The sequence below is a fragment of the Sus scrofa genome, chromosome 13 (genome assembly GCF_054392235.1).
Source record: "Sus scrofa isolate SSC_HxYL_T2T_F1_AM1 chromosome 13, Sscrofa_HxYL_maternal_Yorkshire_Landrace_v2.0, whole genome shotgun sequence".
NCBI lineage: Eukaryota > Metazoa > Chordata > Mammalia > Artiodactyla > Suidae > Sus > Sus scrofa.
Window position 1 is genome coordinate 42761036 of NC_139395.1, and position 23735 is coordinate 42784770.

General features: G+C 40.2%; 1 protein-coding gene across 12 annotated transcripts in view; it reads left to right on the forward strand.

Annotated features, from left to right (window-relative positions):
* Positions 1 to 23735, forward strand: part of KIF15 (kinesin family member 15) — a 74833-nt gene that overhangs the window by 44129 nt on the left and 6969 nt on the right. For 6 of the 12 annotated variants that reach the window (XM_021071747.2, XM_084987923.1, XM_084987920.1 and 3 more), the window contains 14 exons: positions 67 to 172; positions 1651 to 1816; positions 4441 to 4591; positions 4750 to 4835; positions 5785 to 5854; positions 6385 to 6471; positions 7068 to 7172; positions 8032 to 8154; positions 13253 to 13399; positions 13897 to 13998; positions 14296 to 14460; positions 16861 to 16970; positions 20590 to 20662; positions 23355 to 23392. In XM_021071747.2, the coding sequence (XP_020927406.1) occupies positions 67 to 172; positions 1651 to 1816; positions 4441 to 4591; positions 4750 to 4835; positions 5785 to 5854; positions 6385 to 6471; positions 7068 to 7172; positions 8032 to 8154; positions 13253 to 13399; positions 13897 to 13998; positions 14296 to 14460; positions 16861 to 16970; positions 20590 to 20662; positions 23355 to 23392 (1529 nt within the window). The remainder of the gene's footprint in view (positions 1 to 66; positions 173 to 1650; positions 1817 to 4440; positions 4592 to 4749; positions 4836 to 5784; positions 5855 to 6384; positions 6472 to 7067; positions 7173 to 8031; positions 8155 to 13252; positions 13400 to 13896; positions 13999 to 14295; positions 14461 to 16860; positions 16971 to 20589; positions 20663 to 23354; positions 23393 to 23735) is intronic. The other 6 variants (XM_084987925.1, XM_084987926.1, XM_084987927.1 and 3 more) reach the window with 1 other exon arrangement.

Sequence of the window (23735 nt, forward strand, 5' to 3'; positions counted from 1 at the left end):
TTTGGAGTGTCTTAGCATGCCAGTATTTGCCATGCCTTTTCCAGTAAATGTATCTCTTTCCCAAAGCTTTTCTCGTCAGAAAGAACTGACTGGACCAAACAGCATCAGGAGCATCTCTTTCAGTTGAGTGTTCTGGAAAAGCAGCTTCAGGACACTCAGACCAAGAATGACTGTGAGTCTGAACACTGGGAACTTGTAATCTGAATGCTATAACTCAATATGTTTTTATTCAAAGGGATAAGTGTTGTTGGTGTTTTTGGTGTTGGGTATTTCTTTGTTTTAGATTAGACCAGGCAAGTTTGTGTTGCAGCAGTAAGTGTAGAGTAATAAGTAATAAAGAGCAGCAGTTAAGTAATAAAGAGTAATTTTCTCTAGGACTACGCTCTCTCTTTCTCTCTCTCTCTTTTTTTTTTTTTTCTTTTTTCTTTTTAGGGACAAACCCGCGGTGTGTGGAGGTTCCCAGGCTAAGGGTCGAATCAGAGCTATAGCTGCCGGCCTACACCACAGCCACAGCAATGCCAGATCCAGCTGTGTCTGCGACCTACACCACAGCTCATGGCAATGCCGGATCCTTGACCCACTGAGCAAGGCCAGGGATAAAACCCGCAACCTCATGGTTCCTAGTTGGATTTGTTTCTGCTGTGCCACTATGGGAACTCCTTAGGACTCCTCTCTTAACAAGTGATACAAATATTTGCTTAAAGTTTTAATACTGCTGTGAAAATTAAGTCTCTTGAATTCATAAGATAAATGTTTTAACAGTGACAAAATCATAAATTTTGCATTTGTATATATTCATAGGTGCGGGAATATCATTTTCATTCCCAATTTTTTTGTTTATTTCTCCTTTCATCAAAGTTTTTGCAATAGTTTGTAATAAAGCTAAGACAAAAAAGACAGTCATTTACTTTTCTCTGATCTAAAGTTACCTAGTTTTAATTCCAGTTGGAGTTTCCTTAGAAGATCAGAGTTTTAACCTATGTTAGAAAGTTCTGGTATATCTCCAAAGGGTTTTCAGTAAGATTATGTCTGTTAAAATATGTTACATCTCTTGACTTTTTTTCTTATATTAAGAGTTTTGATGCACACTCTACAGGAGAAAGTAGAAAAATCAAATGACCTAAAAGTCTAGGACAGGTGTTAATTCTTCTTTTTTGGTAGAAATATAATAAAAACCAGGGAGTTCCCATTGTGGTTTGGTGGTAACAAACCTGACTAGTATCCATGAGGATGCGGGTTCCATCCCTGGCCCTGCTCAGTGAGTTAAAGGATCCAGTGTTGCTGTGAGCTGCAGTGCAAGTTGCAGACTCGGCTCAGATTTGACATTGCTGTGGCTGTGGTGTAGGTCAGTGACTGTAGCTCTGATTCATTCGACCCCTAGCCTAGGAACTTCCATATGCCACAGGTGCAGCCTTAAAAAGACAAACAAAACCAAACATGAGCAAAGGAGAGGAAGAAAATAGAAATCTCAGAGCTCTTAGATATCTCCCACTTAGTTGTTCAATATCTTTATTCTTCAGATAGTCTCTTCAACTTGTTTTTGCTGATTGTGTGAAGGGTACCTATCAAATTCATTTGCCTATTTTATAAAAAATAGATATAAAGAAAAGCCTGTTAAGATTTATTGTTATTTCTCTGTTTGTGTTTTAGTTTTAAAAAGTGAGGTACATGACCTTCGAGTGGTTCTTCATTCTGCAGACAAGGAGCTCTCTTCGGTGAAACTGGAGTATAGTTCATTCAGAGAGAGTCAGGAGAAAGAACTGAGCACCCTTTCTGAAAGACACATGCATGTGCAGCTTCAACTAGATAATGTCAGGTAGAGTTCTGTTATGGTTTCTGGTTGCCTGACTGGCCTGTGACCCAGAACTACTAAAAGTGCAAGTGCTATAAACCCAATTCATACAAGTTAAAAAAAAAGGTAATTTATTGGCTCATAATATTGGGAAGCTCCAGAGGTGATTTTAGTGTCAGGGACAAACTAGATTGAGTCTCAAATAATATCGTCAGTGTGCATTCTCTCTCCCTCTCCTCCTCCTCTCTCCCTTCCATCTCTCTCTCTCTCTTCCCCTCCTCACTCCCTTCCTCCCTGCTCTGCTTCCCTTTGTGTGTTGCCCTTATTTTCTTCTACCTTTGAGGGCTTTCCTCTATGTGATAGGGAAGAGATTGCCTCGGACAACTCCATCTTCTGTCTCCCGGCATAACAACCCCTGTGAAGAAATCTTTTCTCCCAGTCACTATATATCAATCCCAGAGAAAATTGGAATTGTCCTTGCTGAATCATCTGCTTACTTTTGGACCAGTCACTTACCAAGAGTTTGTGGTGGCATTGGTGTGGCATAGGTGAGGTGTCTGGTCCAGAGGGAAAGGTGTGCTCTTAATGGAAGAGACAGTACAAGGTAGACCAGATCAGTAGTTGTCACTGTTGTCCACAGTAACTGCAGAGGCTGGCTGGTTAAGTGCTGGTCATTTTGAAAGAAAGTAATCTAAGATGTAAATTGTTTGTTTTTAACTTTTTTTTCTTACTAATTTCAACCTTTTGTAGAACATAGCGTAAATCCATCTTGTGGTTTTGATGCTATTTTCAAAATCTATGGCAGTAATTTAACAATGGACATCGTGATAATGATCCTGTGAATAGGATAAGCGTGACTGATTGCTCACTCTATAAAAGCTAACACACAACCTTGAATTTAATTTTCAGAGTGAAGAGGTTAAAATCTGTTGTGTTTGAATGTTTTCTGAATATACAATAAGGAATTAAAAATAGAGAAAGAGGAGAGTTCCCGTTGTGGTTCAGTGGTAACGAAACCTACTAGAATCCATGAGGACGTGGGCTCAATCCCTGACACCGCTCAGTGGGTTAAGGATCCAGTGTTGCTATGAGCTGTGGTGTAGGTCACAGATTTGGCTCGGATCTGGTGTTGCTGTGCTTGTGGCATAGGTTGGCAACTGTAGCTATGATTTGTCCCCTGTCCTGGGAACTTCCATATGCCTTTGGTGCAGCCTTAAAAAAGAGAGAGAAATTCCTCTGTGGCTCAGCAGGTTGAAGACCTGGTGTTGTCACTGCTGCAGCTGGGGTCACTGCTGTGGCATTGGTTTGACCCTGGCCCAGGAACTTCTAAAAAAAAAAAAAAACCAGAGGAAATAGACATGTTTTTGTTGGGCCTGCCCAGTGTCTTTTTTTCTTTTTTTTAATTTAGCATAACATTTTAAAAAGTGAGAGCTTTTTTTTATAACCATATTTCAGCATCCTCTTAAAAATCCAACGAGTTGGTGGCACTGGATCATCATTCTTGCATGGCAGCCATCCTCCATCCTTTAGACACGGGTGTGTGCTAAGTCATCACAGCCTCCACATTCCAGCACCAGAGCTGCCAATCACTGGCCATTTATCATAGGTGCACACTTGTTATTTCTTAAACCCTGGCATTTGTTTTTCATCTGGCATTTGCTTTTAAAATCTGAATCACTGAATCTAATCTTGGCTCTGTCGTAAACTAATTTCGTGTGGGTGTTTTTTTTTTTTTTTGCACTCAGTGTGATGTATATTGAGTATTTCACTACTGGGCTCCTTCAGCTCCATCATGGCTCTTAAAATGAAACAGTACAACACAGCCGTGTGTTTCTTAAATTATTTTACCTGGCTTCTGTATACAGTTTTTATACAGAATACATATGTTCCCCCTCGCTACCATCTATTGTCTATATGTCTATCTTTAGCTATTGATTTATCCCACTTTATAATTTGCTGCTTCTGCTCTGCTTGGAGTTAGTGAGGCCGCATAGATCTAGGTCTAATAGATCTGTGTACAAGCTGGGACATCTGTTTTGCATGGTGCAGAGGTCATGTTCATTATTTACTAGTTCTCGGATGAACTCTGGATGTTGGGCATGTCACAGTATGTTGGGAAGCAGAATAAAAGAGTGAAAAGCTAAAAAGTAGTAAATAATAATCACGTGATTTAAGAGAGAGTTCTATCCTGAAGGAGTTTATTCTCTTACTTAGATTGAAGCCACATTTGCCATCTTGAAAAACCTTCCTAGAGTTGGGAGAATATGTGCTAAGTGAATGGAATTGTACTGTCAACAAATTTAATCAGTGGCCAGTCTTTAGCTTACATGAGAGCTAGGTCTGGAACCCCCTAAATGAGTCTCATCACCCAAAATTGCCCAACCAGTTAAGCATGTCCAGTTGAAACCACGGGAAACAGAATGAAGAAGTAGATGGCTGCAGGCTGGCATGCCCACCATCCCCATCACGCTCATGTTTGTGCATCATGACCATTTCACACAAGTCCATGAGGTGCTTTACATCAGCCAAGACTTCTGTAAGTTGGGAATGGTCTGTAGATAGGATCAAGTAAGCTGCAGATAAATCTGACTAGCAGAACTACACTTATTGTTTATATTTACATTTGTAAAAATGTTTTCCTGATGAAGATTAGAAAATGAAAAGCTTCTTGAGAGCAAAGCCTGCCTACAGGATTCCTATGACAACTTACAAGAAGTAATGAAGTTTGAAATTGACCACCTTTCAAAAAGCCTCCAAAACTGCAAAAAAGAAAATGAAACTCTGAAATCTGATCTGAATGTAAGTTAAGAAGGGGTATTGGTTACTGATGAATTTGTTCTGGATGTTTGGTTGACCTCTTCCTAACTTCTGCACCGGCCCATCGTGCCTGCCACGTAGAAGGTACTCCGTGTGTTTGTTGACTACACGTTAAAATCTAACATAACGTTGTCTTTTAGAATTTGATGGAGCTTTTTGAGGCAGAAAAAGAACGCAATAACAAATTATTATTACAATTTGAAGAAGATAAAGAAAACAGTTCTAAGTGAGTGCTATTTATCTTTTCCATTAGTTGACTAGAATGTCCTTTATTACCATATCCTTTATCTTTGTGGGTATTTTTTTTAATTGCTAATAGCCTATGAAGTTATTTTTCTAAAAGACTTCCAAAATGAATATCAGATTCTTTTGTATAAATGGCTGTGTAGAGAAACTTAATTTTTCAAAACATTTAATAACTAGCTATTGTACTTCTTAAATGAATAGCAGTTGGTGGTGGTCAGGACTCGAGATGTTCTGTAAATAAATCACCTTATTATTGTAAATTGGGGACTGATTTATTTCTGTCTCTGCTGTTCTTTTTCTAGCTGCTCTCTTGTTCTTCTGGTCCTTTGCTATGAATGCCATTGTATTTCTTCCCTCTCTCCAAGTTCTTTTCCTTGGTGATCTCTCTCAGTCTCTTGGCTTTGGGCAATAGGATAATTATTACTCTAATTAGAAGAATTTGCATTAGTTTATTCAGCAGATACTGGTAGAAATACTATGAGACAGATTCCCTTCTAGGCCCTGGTATACAGTGGTGACTACATCCAGTTGGGAAACAGTTAGTCATTCATTCAAAGCCTTAGTGAGAGCCAGCAAGCCAGGCACTGTTCTGATAAATGCCAGAACGTTTAGAGGTAAGAGGGTGAAGAAAATGTCCCTGTCCTTATGAGGTTTACATTGTAACATGGAGAGATAGGTAATACATAGATACTATATATTAGGGAGTCCTAGGGACTCTGGAGAAAAGTAAACTGTTCTGGCACAAAACTGGGTTCTCAGTAAATACCTGTTAAAGAAATGAGTTCACATTTCTGACTGCCACTGGAATACAATGCCTGACATCAAGTACATGCCTAATTTGCATTGTATTGAATCTCTTCTATACAAATGGACTCAGTTCCTATTTCCATTGAATGCATCTTGAGTAAAAGATAATTCTTCTTTTGCAGAGAAATCTTAGAAGTTCTTGAAGCTGTACGTCAGGAGAAACAGAAAGAGACGGCTAAGTGTGAGCAGCAGGTAAACGCCCTGTATTCTAACTCTGAAATTTTTGACGTTTGTAACTTTTTATTCCTGATGTCTAAAGAGGTTTCTTATAAAACCTGTTTCAGCTTTCAGATGTTGAGAATTGGTAATAAAAAGGTATAATTTTTGGTTAGTTGTATTATTTTCATGTCTTATTTTTCTAACTCCCAAATAGCTATGATCTGCTAATAGAATTCACAAAATTATTGTCTCTCTTTCTCTTTCTCTCCCTCTTGCTTGCTCACTCACTCTTTTTTTTTTGGCTACACGTGCAGCATAGGGAACTTCCAGGACCAGGGATCAAACCCAAACCACAGCAGTGATAACACCAGATCCTTAGCCCACTGAGCCACCAGGGAACTCCAAAATCATTGTTTTTTAACCAAAGTTTTTATTTTCAAGTGTTACTCCTTGGTATACACTGTTTAATATGAAAAACAGATTTCAATTCCTTTTTTAAAAATATGTATGTGGTTAACTTTGTGATTTAATTCTCTTTCTAAAAATACTAATCTTCCCCATAGATGGCAAAAGTACAGAAACTAGAGGAGAGTTTGTGTGCCACCGAAAAAGTAATCAGTTCTTTGGAAAAGTCTAGAGATGCTGACAAGGTAGGTGTAGACTGAGGCTATATCCTTCTGCATTTTCTTGATAAATGCTGCCTTCACATCCCAATCTCTTCTAGGGTGGCTGGGGCTAGCATTTCTGTATTCACTTAGGCTTCGCTTGTCTTCCAAGGTTGCTAGAGAATAAAATCTTTTAAGTTAATTTGCCACATAACTTCAAGTGCAAACTCTTCCATCACTCTTGATGGCTGTGTTTTTTGAAACACATCCTGCTCCTTTTAACTAGAATGCTGTTATTACAACCTTTTCTCATTGGCTTTGGGTCCCACAGCACACATTCCTAAATCCCTGGTGTTGGTTTTAACTACAATAATAAACATAATATGCATGTCTGAGTATAAAATTAGGCATAAATTCCTCATGTCTAGCTTTTATTCATTATAAAACCAAAGTAAATGATTAACTAAAATAGTAGAAATTCATGAAATATAAATTGATAATATTAACAATGTGACATATGATGTTTTATTAAAATAAAACTGACTTTGTCTATTATCCTTTGGAAAGATAAATGATTTATCATTAAAAACTGATTTCCTTCCTATGATGGGATATGAAGATACTGTTTCTGTCCTTGTTAGGAAGTTGTGGCTGACCTCATGAGCCAGATCCAGGAGCTAAGAACCTCAGTCTGTGAGAAAACAGAAACTGTAGACACCCTGGAGCAAGAACTGAATGACATCACTGTAAGTTCTGTCACCAGCAAGATAATAAATTTGAGCACTTCACAGACTCATGAGCGTTGTGTATGCTCCACAAAACAGAGCTTTTGTGGTCATCCCGGTTTGGTTTTATGTGCTAGTGAAAACTCACAGGTTCCATATCTGCAGAACCCACAGAGCCTTTAATAAAGGCTGATGTGCTGTGTACTTCTGAGGGAGGCACAATCAGCTAATGCATTTTTTTAGATCTCACTCACCTGGAACAGTGCTCTCTGCTCATTTGGGAATTGCTGAACCAACTGATTAGAAACAGACTGTTATTCCCTCTGTGGTATTCTTCAGTTGCTTTAAGGAACAAAAACATGTACATTTTAGTTAAGTTCAGAGACATCAGTGATTTGGAAAGAGAATTTGTTTTATAATTATTGGACTTTTTTCCTAAAGTAAAACTTTTTCATTATTGCACTTTTTCCCTAAAGTAACTATTTTTCGTACATTTTTTGAAGTTAAAGGGTGCTGCTTCCTCTAACCCCTTGGGTCAAGGTGAAGGTGTTTGTTAATGCCCTTCACTCCTCTGCTCCAAAGGGAGCTTGCTGCACTCCACAGTCATTTTCGAAGGCAGGTCTCCTGATAGAGATGACAAAACCAGATGTTTTTTCACTAATACCTGTGGGACTTTTCCACGTTTTTTGGCCATTCCACATTATTTGGGGGGGGGCATTCGTGCCTTAACCACACCTTCATTCAACAAATAGTTATTGAATTAATTTGTGTTAATCTGGTCATCATCTTGGAACTCAGACTCATTCTTCAGTTATTTTAATCTAAATACAAACTGCCAATAAAGCAGACAGCTCCTGTATCATAATTTTCTTTTCTGCAGTGCAAATACAACTCTGCTTTGGTTGATAAAGAAGAGAGCAAAGCATTGATAAAGAGACAGGAAGTGGACATTCTGGATCTGAAAGAAACACTTAGACTGAGGATACTCTCTGAGGACATTGAGGTAAATAACACATCATGACTGTTCTTGCTTTATTATCTGTCAGAACATGTTACTAGAATAGAGGACATTTTTAGAGGAATAAGTCATAATTAGAGCCATTTCCCTAAGGTAGTTAGGCAATTGATAGATAATACTAAGATTGTTATATTTTGTTGAGTTGTTTATTTTCATTCATGTGTGCTAACACCATGCTAAGTTCCTGTAACTCACCCTGCTCCGAAAGGGAAGCAGAGTGGAAATGCATTTACTTGGATGTAGTGGAAGCAGCAGGGAGCAAAGAAAGGGAAGAAAGTGCTGGTTAACAGGTTAACCTGAATTGTTTCTGGTGTTTTGGCTAAAGTAGGTTTTAATTATTTTGTGGTTGATGTAAATGTATCTTTTAAAACATTAAGCAGTATGGTCATGTGGTTCAAAATTTAAAACATAAAGCTATACATGGTCCCTCTTGTGTATGCCTCTAGAGATATTTTTGGCCAATCCCCTGTTCCTTGAGTTTTCTTTTTTTTACAAGATGGTAACCCATTGTGTACATGGCTCTGCCCTCGCTTTAAAAATGGTTTTCTTGCTAAACTTTGCTACACATGAAACAAATTCAACAAATGTTTATTGAACCCACTTGCCATTTAACCTGTACCTTTGTGGCACTTGGGAATGGAAGATTCATCGAAACACTGTTACTTACCTCGAATCATGCCAATAAAAAAAGAGGTTGCTTAAGAGGTAGATGTATTAACCATGTAATAAATGATGCAATAAGTGACTTGGGAGCACGGAAAAGGGGGGGGAGCAGTTATGCCTGGAGAATTCTGAAGAGCTTCCTGGAAGATACTGTATTTGTAGAAGATTTTGCTAGGCAGGGAACCATGGCAGCTGTAAATGTTTTTGGAGCATCCCCAGCAAGAAAAGTTGGGTGTGACTGGCTTGACATGTGAGAGCCGAGGTGAAGACAGATGAGTCTATGTAGTAAAGGATCTTGAGGAGCATCAGCTGCATCTTTTAAGAAACTGGGACCTGCCTAGACTCTTAGCCCAGGCAGAAGGTGACAAGATCCGAACCAAGAAGTGCTGGGAGGAATCCTCAGTGAGACAGAGTTGAGATGTGTTTCAGAGCTACACTTGACAATCGCTGATATCCAGTTGGATACATACCGATGGGAGAAAGCAGTCAGAGTGGGCACCGAGATTTCTAGCCTGAGTGACTGAAGATAGTTCGCTGTCCCTCTTAAGATGGAGAAAATAGAGGCTTGGGGAAATGGAATGAAATAGATTTTATACATTTTAGTTTTGAACTTTAAGAACCTGTAGGGATAAGTATCCAAGATGGATATACCTAGTAATTTGTATTTATATCCTCCTGTATCCTAGAAGGGATTTGAAGTTGCTGACTATAGTGTAAGATTAAAATAGACAACTGGAGTTCCCGTCATGGCGCAGTGGTTAATGAATCCGACTAGGAACCATGAGGTTGCGGGTTCGGTCCCTGCCCTTGCTCAGTGGGTTAACGATCCGGCGTTGCCGTGAGCTGTGGTGTAGGTTGCAGACGTGGCTCGGATCCTGCGTTGCTGTGGCTCTGGTGTAGGCCGGTGGCTACAGCTCTGATTTCCACCCCTAGCCTGGGAACCTCCATATGCCGTGGAAGCGGCCCAAAGAAATAGCAAAAAAGACAAAAAAATAAAAATAAAAATAAAAAATAAATAAATAAATAAAATAGACAACTAAAATCAAAGGCTAAAAATAGGATAATAGGAGTTCCCATCATGGTGCAGCAGAAACGAATCTGACTAGGAACCATGACGTTGCAGGTTGGATCCATGGCTTTGCTCAGTGGGTTAAGGATCTGGTGTTGCCGTGAGCTGTGGTGTAAGTTGCAGTCGGATCCTGCGTTGCTATGGCTGTGTTATAGGCCGGCAACTGAGGCTCCAATTTGACCCCTAGCCTGCGAACCTCCATATGCCGCAGGAGCGGCCCTAAATAGCAAGAGAAAAAAAAAAAAAAAGAATAGAGTAGAGTAATAACAAGTTGCTGAGAGCATAGACTGTGGACTTGGATTGCTTAGGAGTCTGAAATCTGGCTGTGTGACCTTGTGAAAGTTACATTTCTCTCTGCCTCATTTGTTACATCTCAAAAGTATAGAGATGGGAGTTCCCTGGTGGCTTAGCAGGTTAAGGCCCCAGCATTGACACTGCTGTGGCTCTGGTTACAGCTCTGTGTAGGTTTGATCCCTGACCTTGGCATGCCAAGGGTATGGCCGAAAATAAATAAATAAATAAAGTAGAAATAACAATACTGTCTGTCACATAAGACATTGTGAAGATGAAATGAGGTAGCACATGGAAAGTGTTTAGAATGCCACCTGGCACCTTGTAAATGTTCAGGATGTATTAGCTGGGAATATTTTTAGGAGGTAAGATGAAAAATTATTGCACAAGAGCCACACCGTAAGGTTTTATGCAAAGTATAAAATGTGGACTAAATATTTAGTTCTGCCTTTCTGTTATCAGAGTAAAAATGGGAATCTAGCTATTAGGGTAGGAGTAGCTGAATGATGAAAGCTCATAGCAATTTACTTAAAGCTATTCCTTAGTTCCTTGGTCTCTTTCTTTCTCTTCTTAAAAAAATGGTGATTTTGTTATTGAAGTATTTTAAATTTAAGCGGAATTGACCCTACAAACAACCCATTAACATTCTTTTTCTAGATACCTCGTTTTTATTAGCTAAAATCTAGATTTATGGCTATGATATGTGAATTGTCATTCAAATTGTTTATACATCATTGTGTTTCAACAGTGTGAGTCCTCAGCCAGTGTAATAAAATGGGAACAGTAAGTGAGATACAAATATTCTAAAAACTGAGAGAAAATAACTGTTATTTGTAGAAGGTAATGAGTGTCTACCTGGGAACTCTGAGGTATTGGAAGAATATATATTAGAATGAATTTGGTAATCAGTTATAAACTGTTAAAAAATATTCACTATATATACACAATAACCATTTTTAAATTTGGTAGATTAAAAAAATCTCATTCAAAGAAACAACAAAGAGTATCAAAACTTTAGGGTAGAATATGTAACAACTATTAAAAACATAAAACTTTTCGTTTATACTGAGCCACTATGGGAACTCCTGTTTTAGCAATTTTGAACATTCACACACAGACCACAGTGATGGGGAAGGAACTGAATGTAATAGTAAGAGGAGTATTTCACAACAGTGAGGAAAGGATAGATTGATTCAGTAAAGGTGTTGGGAAAATTGTCTGAAAATTTGAAGATATGGTTAGAGTCTAACCAAAACAAGTCCTACATGAGTTAGAGTTCTGTGTAAATGATGAAATCATGGAAGTATTAGAAAATACACATTTTTTTTCAAAAATTTTCTCATGATTACAGGTTTAAGGCATATAGCATGATGGTTTGACTTTCACATATTGTGAAATGACTACCAAGTAGGTTTGACTAGTACCATCATATAAGATATAATAAAAAGAAAGGAAAAATTTTTTCTCCTAAAAATACCCATACATATTTAATCTTGGGATTGAATGGCTCTTTGAAAAAAATCTTGATAAGATTAGAAACTATAAGGAAAATGATACAGTATTAAAAATAAGACTAACCATAGAGTGGAGGAAAATATTTATAACTGATGACAAAGGGATCATTCATACATAGTTTGAGTCAGAAGACTCAACGGACACAGTTACCCTGGTGGAAAATGGACATAAGGTGTATAAGGAGTTCCTGTCATGTCTCACTGGTAACAAACCCGACTAGTGTCCTTGAGGATGCGGGTTCAATCCCTGGCCCCACCCATTAAGGATCCTGTGTTGCCTCGAGCTGTGGTGCTGCAGACATGGCTCGGATCCTGAATTGCTGTGACTGGTGTAGGCTGGCAGCTGCAGTTCCAATTTGACCCCTAGCCTGGGAACTTCCATATGCCATACCCTTTAAAAAAAAAAAAAAGAAGAAGAAGGTATATGGGTAGTTTACCAGAGAAGGAATGTGGTGACCCAGAAATGGCCGTGAAGTCACAGAAAAGCAAATTGAAATAAGAGCTGGTTTTTGAATCTTACAGCTAGTGAATATTAAGACTCGAAGATGTGCAGAGAAAGAATTTACTCAAACTTCTAAGGAAGTTTACGTTTGGGGAGGCAGTCTGGTAACAGCTCATAGCCTTAAATTTTTTTGCATATGCTTCAAGTTTGCACTTTTGGAAATTTAGCCAATAGTAATACTCTAGATATAAGAAAAAATGCATGTAGTAGTGAAAAATTAAAATCAACCAAAGTATTTAATTATGAGGTAAAATGTGGTACTTTTGTAAGATAAATTAGAGCTCATTCAGTAAAAACGATAGAGTAATTATGTGGGGAAATGTTTATATCAAATATATGTGTACAATAACAATATACACATGTTGTATCAATGATGTATATATATGTTTAACATATATATGATATACTTTATTATATATGTGTGGGTGCATATATACAGACTCCCCTAGAAAGTTAGGGGGAGCAGAATGAAATCTCTGCTCTTATTTGGTAGAGATGACACATGCTGGGTACATAGGCATTGTATATGCAACCTCTAGGACTTATAATTCTCCCTGCCACTTCCCATTAAGCTACTCCTCTGAAACATTGATCGCCTGTGACACTGTATCACAGCTGCCTAGCTCTACGCCAGTTAGGTGAGGGGTCCTCATCTTGACAACTACTTACCTTCCAGTATATAAAGGACTAGAGTCTATTGGTGAGATGACAGGTAAGATAGAGACCCTGCCTGGAGTTCTCCCAAGGAAGGAGAGATCAGCTTTGTGAAATTACCTGAGAGTGAGGGGTGAGGGGAGCAGAGGATGGTTAAACCTCAGCTGGAATACTTATATGAATTTATTGTAATATTTATCTTTAGAGCTATTCACTTAAATACTAACTGCCTGGTTTGTCTTGGAATGGATTAGCATACAAGCAGAAAAAAAATAGTTCTCTCCTAGAACTTTCTTAACCTTTAAAAAATCATGCCTAGTAATGATTTGCAGATCCATATCGGAGTACCACAATTAAGAGTCTTCTTCTGTGGGGATTGTCCCCTAACAGAGGGATATGCTTTGTGAGGACCTGGCTCACGCCACTGAACAGCTGAACATGCTCACCGAGGCCTCGAAAAAGCACTCAGGACTTCTGCAGTCTGCCCAGGAGGAGCTGACCAGGAAGGACGCCCTCATCCAGGAGCTACAGCACGAGGTGAGATGTGCTGGGTGGGGAACAGGAGGACCACATAGTTGTTGAGTTCTCGAGGTCCCTGCTTCAGCTAATTCTCTGCATTCAGAAAGGAGAGCTAGCTGGGCAATGGGTACTGGGGCCATAGGCTGTGGTCTCTTAACAACCTGGTGACACCTGTGGGTTCAGCCTTGCTTGGCTGCCCTCTGCCTACCCTTGACTCTTGACATGTGCCGGCAAGTTCTTATCACTGTGGTAAGGTTATGGCTGACATTTATCTTCGTTCTGGCTGATTTTTATATTTCGTAAGTTTTCTCAAATAGCCCTTTGATTATTTGTGAAGCTTTAAAAGAAGGGTGTTTTTAAAATGTAAATAAATTTCTGAGAGAAATTTCAAATTATTAATCACGTCCTGAAAAAAAAAGTCCATTTCCACATACCTTGGGAAGATGGTCCAATTGGACCATTCGCCCCCATATTATTTTCTAACTTGTAACCTTATATCTGTTTAATTTTTCTAGCTAAACCAAAAGAAAGAGGAAGTAGAGCAGAAGAAGAATGAATATAATTTCAAAATGAGGCAACTGGAACATGTGATGGATTCTGCTGCCAAGTATCCCCAGGTACTTTTTATAAAAAAGAGTGCATTTCAGGTGGAATAAACAATTTTGTGAGTGATAAAAGTTGGAAATTACTAAAACCATAGCTTTATCTTTTTATAGAAAAAAAAATTTTCACCAATGCCTTTTATGCTTTTTTGATAAAAAGGTGCCAATGTTTTATTTGTTTTACTTGGAACAAATTAGAATTACAAGCTACATAGCCTGTGTATCTTCTGCATACTTGGCATATACATTTTAAATGAAATCTTTATACCATCATTTCATCAGAAATTATAATGAAATTTGTTTTTATTTTAGAGCCCTAAAACACCACCACATTATCAAACACATTTGGCAAAACTCCTGGAATCGAAAGAACAGGAGATAGAGGACGGGAGAGCCTCCAAGATTTCTCTGCAGCACCTTGTAACAAAGCTAAATGAAGACAGAGAAGTCAAAAATGCTGAAATCCTCAGAATAAAGGTAACTGGTAATTTTTTTTCAATAAATTTAATGTTTCAAAATAAGCAGTTCCTTTCATAGTTACTGAGGATCCAAAATTCACAAGACACAGAGCTCAAGGGTAGATAGAGAAGAGTTTTCCTCACTCCAAGCTGCCCACTTTGCTGTTCCTAGAGGCTCCCGGTGTAGCCAGTTTATTATTTACCTTCTGAGAGCTTTTCACTGCCTCTGTAATCAGACGTGTAAGTGTTGTCTCCCTGCCCCATTTGTTTTTCCTGCAATGGTGTCATATCATACAGGCTGCTCCAGCTACTCTCATCACAGTGCTTTTAGATCTTTTCCAATTTAAAAGCTGAAGGATGTTGTCTCATTGTAGTTTTAAATTCGCCTTTTTCTTATTAGAAGTCAGATTGAACATCTTTTGGGGAGGTTTTTGTTTGTTCTTGGTCTTTTTTGTCTTTTAGGGCCTCACCCACGGCATTTGGACGTTCCCAGGCTAGGGGTCCTATCAGAACTGTAGCTACCAACTTGCACCAGAGCCACAGCAACACAGGATCCGAGCTGTGTCTGCGACCTACACCACAGCTCATGGCAACGCCAGATCTTTAACCCACTGAGTCAGGCCAAGGATCAAACCCACATTCTCATGGTTGCTAGTGGGGTTCGCTAACCACTAAGCCACAACGGGAACTCCTGGGTTTTTGTTTTTATGAACTATATCCTTTACCCATTTTTCTGTTATTGGACTTTTTCTTTTTTCCCTCTTTTTCCTTCCTTTTTTGTTGTTGTTATTGTTGTCTTTTGTCTTTTTAGGGCTGCACCCGCCCCCAGTAGCATATAGAGGTTCCCAGGCTAGGGGTCGAATTAGAGCTGTAATCGCTGGCCTATACCACAGCCACAGCAACACCAGATCCAAGCCTCGTCTGTGACCTACACCACAGCTCGCAGAAACGCTGGATCCCTAACCCATTAAACAAGGCCAGGGATCAAACCTGGGTCATGGATACTAGTCAGATTCGTTTCCCCTGACTCACAATGGAACTCCTATTGAACTTTTTCTTAATGATATATATTAGATTTGCTTTTGTCTTGTTTACCATTTCTTTAAACTTCCTTCTGGTGTTTGCCACCCCAGTACTTGGGGGTACGTTGTTTTTGTGTAGGGAGAGTGTGTTTAGGGTGGCATTAGGGGTGGGCTGCCTGGGTAGGTATAGCGTAGGTATGGGGGATGTGGGTAGGAAGGATGCAGTACTCCATAGACATTGAGCATTTAGCCTGTGAGCTCAAGGCTCAGCACTGAGTTTTTGCTTGGGAACAAAATTGGATTAGTGTAACAAAATGACACAAAATACAGGAAGAAGGTATCACTCTTAACCTTTGTTTCTCATGGAGGGGATTGTTTCTGGCCTTTTTATTTAAGGTGACTCTCAGTATGCTGCTACCTCAGGAATGTGGTGCTTAGAAGAAACATGCTGATTGACATGCTGTTGGTTCTTAGAAGAAACTGGGTCAGGTTAAAAGAAATCAAACAATAGATAAGTAGGAGTAAATCAAAAAGAATACTTCTTGCAGGCATATTTGTTTCTTATGGATGGCTATGCTCATGATTTTCAAGTTGGAATTGAATTAGTATTTTGAGGGATGGGCTGTGGCACATCAGTGTTTTAAAAATTAGAATCTATTAAATAGAATCAAATAGGTGTTCCTGCTGTGGTGCAGTGGGTTAAGGATCCGGTATTACCACAGCTTTGGCGTAGGTCGCAGTTGTGGTTCGGTTTCAGTCCCTGGCCCAGGAACTTCCATATGCCGTGGGTGTGGTCAAAAAAAAGGAAGAATCTGGAGTTCCCGTCGTGGCGCAGTGGTTAACGAATCCGACTAGGAACCATGAGGTTGCGGGTTCTGTCCCTGCCCTTGCTCAGTGGGTTAACGATCCGGCGTTGCCGTGAGCTGTGGTGTGGGTTACAGACGTGGCTCGGATTCCGCGTTGCTGTGGCTCTGGCATAGGCTGGTGGCTACGGCTCTGATTCGACCCCTAGCCTGGGAACCTCCATATGTCGCTGGAGCGGCCCAAGAAATAGCAAAAAGACAAAAAAAAAAAAAAAAAAAAAAAAAAAGAGGAAGAATCTTAAATAACAACACTTGCCAAAGTAGAGACTTACCTTTTCTCATAAAGGAATTTTAATGAATTATGTGATATTGATAAGAGACTATGTTTGAAATAGTGGGGATGTGAAAATTAATCACATTCTGAACCTCTGAGAGCTTCTCTTAGTCTGTTTATCCAGTGACACCCAGTGCAGTGTTCTGTGCAGGGAGGGAGGAATTCCTTAAAAGAGGAATACCTGCCTCATCATGGCCTGGGGAGCAAAATGATGCCCACTATAACGTGTTTTCTGAAAACACCTGATTTGCTGTTATTAGGAGCAGTTGTATGAAATGGAAAACTTACGCCTGGAAGCTGAGCAGTTAAGAGAGAAAAACTGGCTCCTGCAAGGTCAGCTGGATGATATTAAAAGACAAAAGGACAGCAGGTGAGAAAGAACCACCAGAACCCTGTAGGCTAAATCTTGGCCTGTATGGTTGAGTGAATGAGGTCAGAATTGGTTTCAGGAGTTCCCGTCGTGGCGCAGTGGTTAACGAATCCGACTAGGAACCATGAGGTTGCGGGTTCGGTCCCTGCCCTTGCTCAGTGGGTTAACGATCCGGCGTTGCCGTAAGCTGTGGTGTAGGTTGCAGACGCGGCTCGGATCCTGCGTTGCTGTGCCTCTGGCGTAGGCCGGAGGCTACAGCTCCGATTCGACCCCTAGCATGGGAACCTCCATATGCTGCAGGAGCAGCCCAAGAAATAGCAAAAAGACAAAAAAAAAAAAAAAAAAAGAATTGGTTTCACCTCGTGTGAGATGGTTCCCTCTGCTGTAGGAGCTGCTCCATTGGTTGTGTCTCAATCAGGTCTGATGAGGGGGTGGCTTTCCAGAGAGGGGGAGTGAGGCAGTCCCGATCTTGCCCACTCTGTTCACCTTTGTATTGCTGTTGAGCTATTGAAATGAATTTCAAACATGTGAAATGCTTAAATCAAACTGGTGACTTCTATTTGATAAAAGGGTGGGGATGGGGAGCAAAGATGTCAACAAGACAAAGCTCAAGGTTCTGCCTGCAGATCAAGGGAGGATTTTCTTGGTTTTGCCTCATGGCTCCTGGTTGAGGAAAAGCTCCTGGGAGGAGTCTTACAGGGGTGTGTTCCCTTGGGCTGGTGGGTGTTTGGGGGGCTGTTTTGGCCTTGGCACAGGCAGTTTTCTAGTTGTATCTGCTAATGGCACAGCTATGGGGCAGCCACACCTAGGCTATGTCCTGTCTCTGACACTTGAAAGTGGTATGACTTTGGACATATTTTTAAACCTCTTGGTGCCTCAGTTTCCTTCGTAATAAAGTGAGGAAGATGTTTACTCTCTTGCAAGGTGCTTTAAAGACCAAAGATAATCTGTGTAAAGTGCTGGTTACAGTTTGGGAGAGGGAGTCACTCAGTAACTGGTAGCTATTAAGTAGACAAGGTAGAATTGTAAGTGATCCCACCCCTTAGTGAGGGATGGAGATGAGGGTGGCCTGTAAGATTATGCGGCAAGTTGAGCAGATCAAAGGAGGTCTTTGTTTGGGAGAGGAACCCTTGCTGAATTCAGCTTCCCAGATTAAGGGTTCCTCCTGTTCCCACTGGGGTCAGAAAGTCCTTGGCAGCCCCTTTCCCACTCCCGCAGCTCCCCATCCCTGTCCAGAAGCAGCCCTGAGAGGCACCTTCCACATCTAAGACAGCAGATAATTGAGGACAGTAATAATGGCTGTGCTGACACCCTATTCCTAAATGGTTCTCTTCAAGTTTTAGTGAGCATAGGAGATGCTTGTTTTATTAATATCTCTTCTAGGGATTTCATTTCTCCTTCTGGGTGATTCTGATGCAGGTGGTCCACAGTCTGCTCACCTAGTTTCCATATGCTCCACCCCCATGTCCAGTCACATTAAATTAAAGCAGTGTACCTGGTAGACTCTTTTATCAAGAGTTAGTTTGAACATGGAACAAAGAATATTTCCAAATCATTTATAAAACCGTGATTAAACATAGTTTCATAGCCTTATGTTCCTTATATGAGGAGCCACAGAGAACCGTCTTCATGAAAGATTAGAAAATTATAGCCCCTGGGGATTTCCTGTCGTGGCTCAGCGGAAATGAATCTGCCTAGTATCCATGAAAACGCAGGTTTGATCCCTGGCCGCTCTCAGTGGGTTAAGGATCTGGTGTTGCTGTGAGCTGTAGTGTAGGTCGCAGATGAGGCTTGGATCTGACGTTGCTGTGGCTGTGGTGTAGGTCAGCAGCTACAGCTCTGATTCTACCCCTAGCCTGGGAACCTCCATATGCCACTGGGATGGCCCTAAAAAGCAAAGAAAGAAAGAAAGAGAGAAAGAAAAGAAAGGAGTTCCCATCATGCGCAGTAGAAATGAACCGGGCTAGGAACCATGAGGTTGCGGGTTCGATCTCTTAACCCACTGGCCTCGCTCAGTGGGTTAAGCATCTGGCGTTGCCATGAGTTGTGGTGTAGGTTGCACATGAGGCTGGATCTGGCGTGGCTGTGGCGTAGACCAGCAGCTGTAGTTCCATTTTCGACCCCTAGCCTGGGAACTTGCATATGCCTCGGGTGCGGCCCTAAATGCCATGGCTGGAGTTCCCATTGTGGCTCAGCAATTTATGAACCTGAACTAGTATCCATAAGGACACCAGTTCAATCCCTGGCCTCCCTTAGTGGGTTAAGGTTCCAGTGTTGCTGTGAGTGCAGTATAGGTCCAAGACGAGTTTTGGATCCCAGGTTGCTATGGCTGTGGTGTAAGCTGACACCTGCAGCTCTGATTCAAACCCTAGCCTGGGAACTTCCATATGCCGCAGGCTTTGCCCTAAGAAACAAACAAAAATACTGACACGGCTGCCTTTGCATTGCAACACCCCAGTTGTATAGCTGTGGTAGGGACCAGAGGGCACCCAAAGCCTAGAATTTTGCTATCTGGCCCTTGACAGAAAACCCAGCCTCTGGATTAGGGAACAGAAAACATATTTGCAATAATGATTTTAGGTGTTTTCCTAATTATCATTTTTATCTAGACTGTCAGATTGATTAAGTGGAAGAAATTCATGTACCTTCTGTTTTCCTTCAAGAAATGATCTTTTACTCAGCAGTGAGAGAGATTCCTAGAGAAGCCTATGTCATTCAGGCAGATTTTCTAGGGAGTGTCTCCAATCCAGGGGCTGTCCACAGAAACTCAATTTACTATCCCTATCTGGTCCAGCTCACAGAGGTGATCTTACATTAATCAGATTCACATGCTACTGATGTATAGTCTATCATGTAACTTTTTTTTTTCTTTTGTCTTTTTGCCTTTTCTAGGGCCGCACCCACAGCATATGGAGGTTCCCAGGCTAGGGGTCTAATCGGAGCTATAGCTGCCAGCCTACACCAGAGCCATAGCAACACGGGATCCGAGCCATGTCTGCAACCTACACCACAGCTCACGGCCATGCCGGATCCTTAATCCACTGAGCAAGGCCAGGGATCGAACCTGCAACCTCATGGTTCCTAGTCAGATTTGTTAGCCACTGCACCATGACAGGAACTCTGTAATTTTCTTATATGGAGGAACATTTCTTTTTCATGAAGAGATTTATGTCTGGTGCTCAGACAGTTTCCTTCAGGTGTGCATGGGAAGCCAGATTGTCATCAGAAAATTGCCAGCTGGACCATCAAGTCCAAAGCAAGGGGGTCAGGGTGATAGCAGAAGGTCTATGGGCTAGGCCAGCCCAGGGAGCCCCACCCACCCACCAACTAATCACATTCATGCCAAGCAACTGGACTGCCCTTTCTCTCAGCCCTATTTTGCTCACATATGATCTTCAGATGGACTGCTCTTGACCAAGTTAATACTTTACTTTCAAACAAAGTGCTTTATTTCATTCTCATGTATTGGTCATGTTTATCAACTGTGCTAATTTGACGTAATCACCATAGAATTAGCTTTTCTTTGCATGCCTTGGCACTGCTACATCCAATAGATATGAAATTAATGCTTGAATATACTTGACAGTGTTTTCCTGTACTCCCTTTCTAACCTGTGCAGTGAACAGAATCATTCGGACAGTCAGCTGCTGAAGAATGAACAAGAAGAAATGATCAAAGAAAGACTTGCTAAAGTATGATTTTTTGTTAACATAGTATTTTTTCCCTTGTCTGAGAATTGCTTTTATAGTTAGCATATATGGTTATATTTTAGAAATCATTTTATTATTGAAAATTTGGGGGGTTTTTTTGTATTCCCACTATGAAGTTTAACATTTGCCATCAGTATTTAGCTATGGCTGAGAATTAAAAGTAAATTTGTCTTCATGTCTAGATGGTAGACCAACCTCCTGCTCAGAGTTCTACATTTAGACACAAGTATCAAGTGCATATTTAAGACCTTAAAAGGGCACAATACATGAAGTATTGTAAATAGATAACCCCTTAGGTACATGTGCGTGTAGCTGGGATTGTGGAAAAGAATGTTGCTTTTTTTTTGTTAATTAAGTCTTGTTGATTTACGATATTGTATTAGTTTCTGGTATACAGCAAAGTGATTCAAACACACACATACATATACACACACATATTCTTTCCCATTATGGTTTATTATAGGATATTAAATATAGTTCCCTGTGCTATACAGTAAGACCTTGCTGTTTATTTTATGTAAAATAATTTGTGTCTATTAATATCAAACTCCTAATTTATTCTTCCCCCACCCCTTTCTCCTTTGGTAACCATACATTTGTTTTCTACAAATGTCTATTTGCTTCTGATTTGTAGGTAAGCTCATTTGTGTCATATTTTAGATTTCACATATAAGTGATAGCATATGGCATTTGTCTTTGATTTACTTCACTTAGTATGATAATCTCTAGGTCTATCCATGTTGCTTCAGATGGCATTATTTCATTCTTTTTATATAGACCACATTTTCTTGTTCTTTTTCTTTTTTTTTTTTTTTTTTGTCTTTTGTCTTTTTTGTTGTTGTTGTTATTTTTGCTATTTCTTGGGCCGCTCCCGCGGCCTATGGAGGTTCCCAGGCTAGGGGTTGAATCGGAGCTGTAGCCACCAGCCTACGCCAGAGCCACAGCAACGCGGGATCCGAGCCGCGTCTGCAACCTACACCACAGCTCACGGCAACGCCGGATCGTTAACCCACTGAGCAAGGGCAGGGATCGAACCCGCAACCTCATGGTTCCTAGTCGGATTCGTTAACCACTGCGCCACGACGGGAACTCCCTTTTTCTTTTTTTTTTAATTGAAGTATAGTTGATTTACAATGTCCTAATTTCTGCTATTCAGCAAAGGAATTCAGTTATACATACATATATATTCTTTTTAATATTATTTTCCATTATGATTTATCATAGAATATTGAATATAGCTCCCTGTGCTATACAGTAGGACCTTGTTGGTTATCCCCTCCATGTATAATAGCTCACATCTGCTAACCCCAACCTCTCACTGCATCCTTCCCTTAGCCCCCTCCCCCTTGGCAATCACAAGGTTGTTTTCTATGTCTGTGAATCTGATTCTGTTTCATAAATAGGTTCATTTGTGTCATATTTTATTCTACATATAAGTGATAGCATATGGTATTTGTCTTGTTCTTTCTGACTTAGTATTGTATCTATAGTTGCATCCATGTTGTTGCGAATGGCATGTTTTTGTCCTTTTTGTGGCTGAGTAGTATTCCTGTGTGTGTGTGTGTGTGTGTGTGTGTCTACATATATATACCGCATCTTCTTTATCCATTCATCTCTCGATAGACTTTTAGGTTCTTTCCATGTCTTGGCCATTTTGAATAGTACTGCTATGAACATAGAGGTGCATGTATCCTTTCAAATTATAGTTTTTTTCTGGTTGTATGCCCAGGAGTGGGATTGCTGGATCCTATGGTAATGCTATCCTTAGTTTTGCGAGGAACTGCCATACTGCTTTCCATAGTAGCTGTACCAGTTTATATTCCCATCAACACTGTAGGAGGGTTCCCTTTTCTTCACACACTCTCTAGCACTTGGTATTTGTAGACTTTTTAATGATGGCCATTCTGACCAGCGTGAGGTTGTACTTTATTGTAGTTTTGATTTGTATTCCTCTAATCTGCCCACATTTGTGGCATATGGAATTTCCTGGGCTAGGGATGGAATCTGAGTCAGAGCTGCAAGCTATACCTCAGCTGCAGAAACCCCTGGATGGATCCATAATTCACTGTGCCTGGCCAGGTCAAACTAGCACCTCCACCGAGACAAGCTGACTCATTAAACCACTGTGCCACAGTGGGAACTCCAGATACTGAACATTTTTTCATGTGCCTGTTTCATTTGTATTTCTTCTTTGGAGAAATGTCCTTTTAGGTCTTATGCCCATTTTTCAATTGAGTTGTTTGTTTGTTTTTGTTGTTCAGTTGTATCAGCTGTTTGTATATGTTGGAAATTAAGCAAAATCTTGGTCACATCTTTTGCAAACATTTTCTTCCATTCTTTAGATTGCCTTTTCATTTTGTTTGTAGTTTCCTTTGTTGTCCAAAAGCTTGTAAGTTTGACTAGATCTCATTTGTTTATTTTTGGTTTTTTCTATTGCCTTGGGGGCCTGGCCTAAGAAAACAATCCACATCTTCTTTATCCATTCATCTGTTAATGTACAGTTAGTTGCTTTCATGTCTTAGCTATTGTAAATTGTGCTGCTATGGACATGGGGGTGCATGTATCTAAAAGAATGTTGCTTTAAAATGAGGGAGAGTAGGCTGGTTTGCTTTAGTTTTTTGTTTAGTGATATTAATTGAAGCTTTTTTTTTCTTTTTTTTTAAAAATCTTATAGAATAAATTGGTCGAAGAAATGATGAAAATGAAAGCAGAGTAAGTACACTTTTTTGTAATTCAAGTTCTTGGTTTTTTTGTTTTGTTTTGTTTTGTTTTTGTTTTTTTGGCTTTTTAAGGCTGAACCTGAGGCATATGGAAGTTCCCAGGCTTGAGGCTGAATTGGAACTGCACCTGCCAGCCACAGCCACACAGTGGCAGCATCTGAGCTGCATCGGTGGCCAAACCACAGCTCATGGCAACACTGGACACTTAACCCACTGAGCAAGGCCAGGGATCAAACTCACATCTTCATGGATACTAGTTGGGTTTGTTACTGCTATGCCACAGTAGAAACTCCCTTTTTTTATTTTATTTATCTTATTTAACTTTATTTTTATTA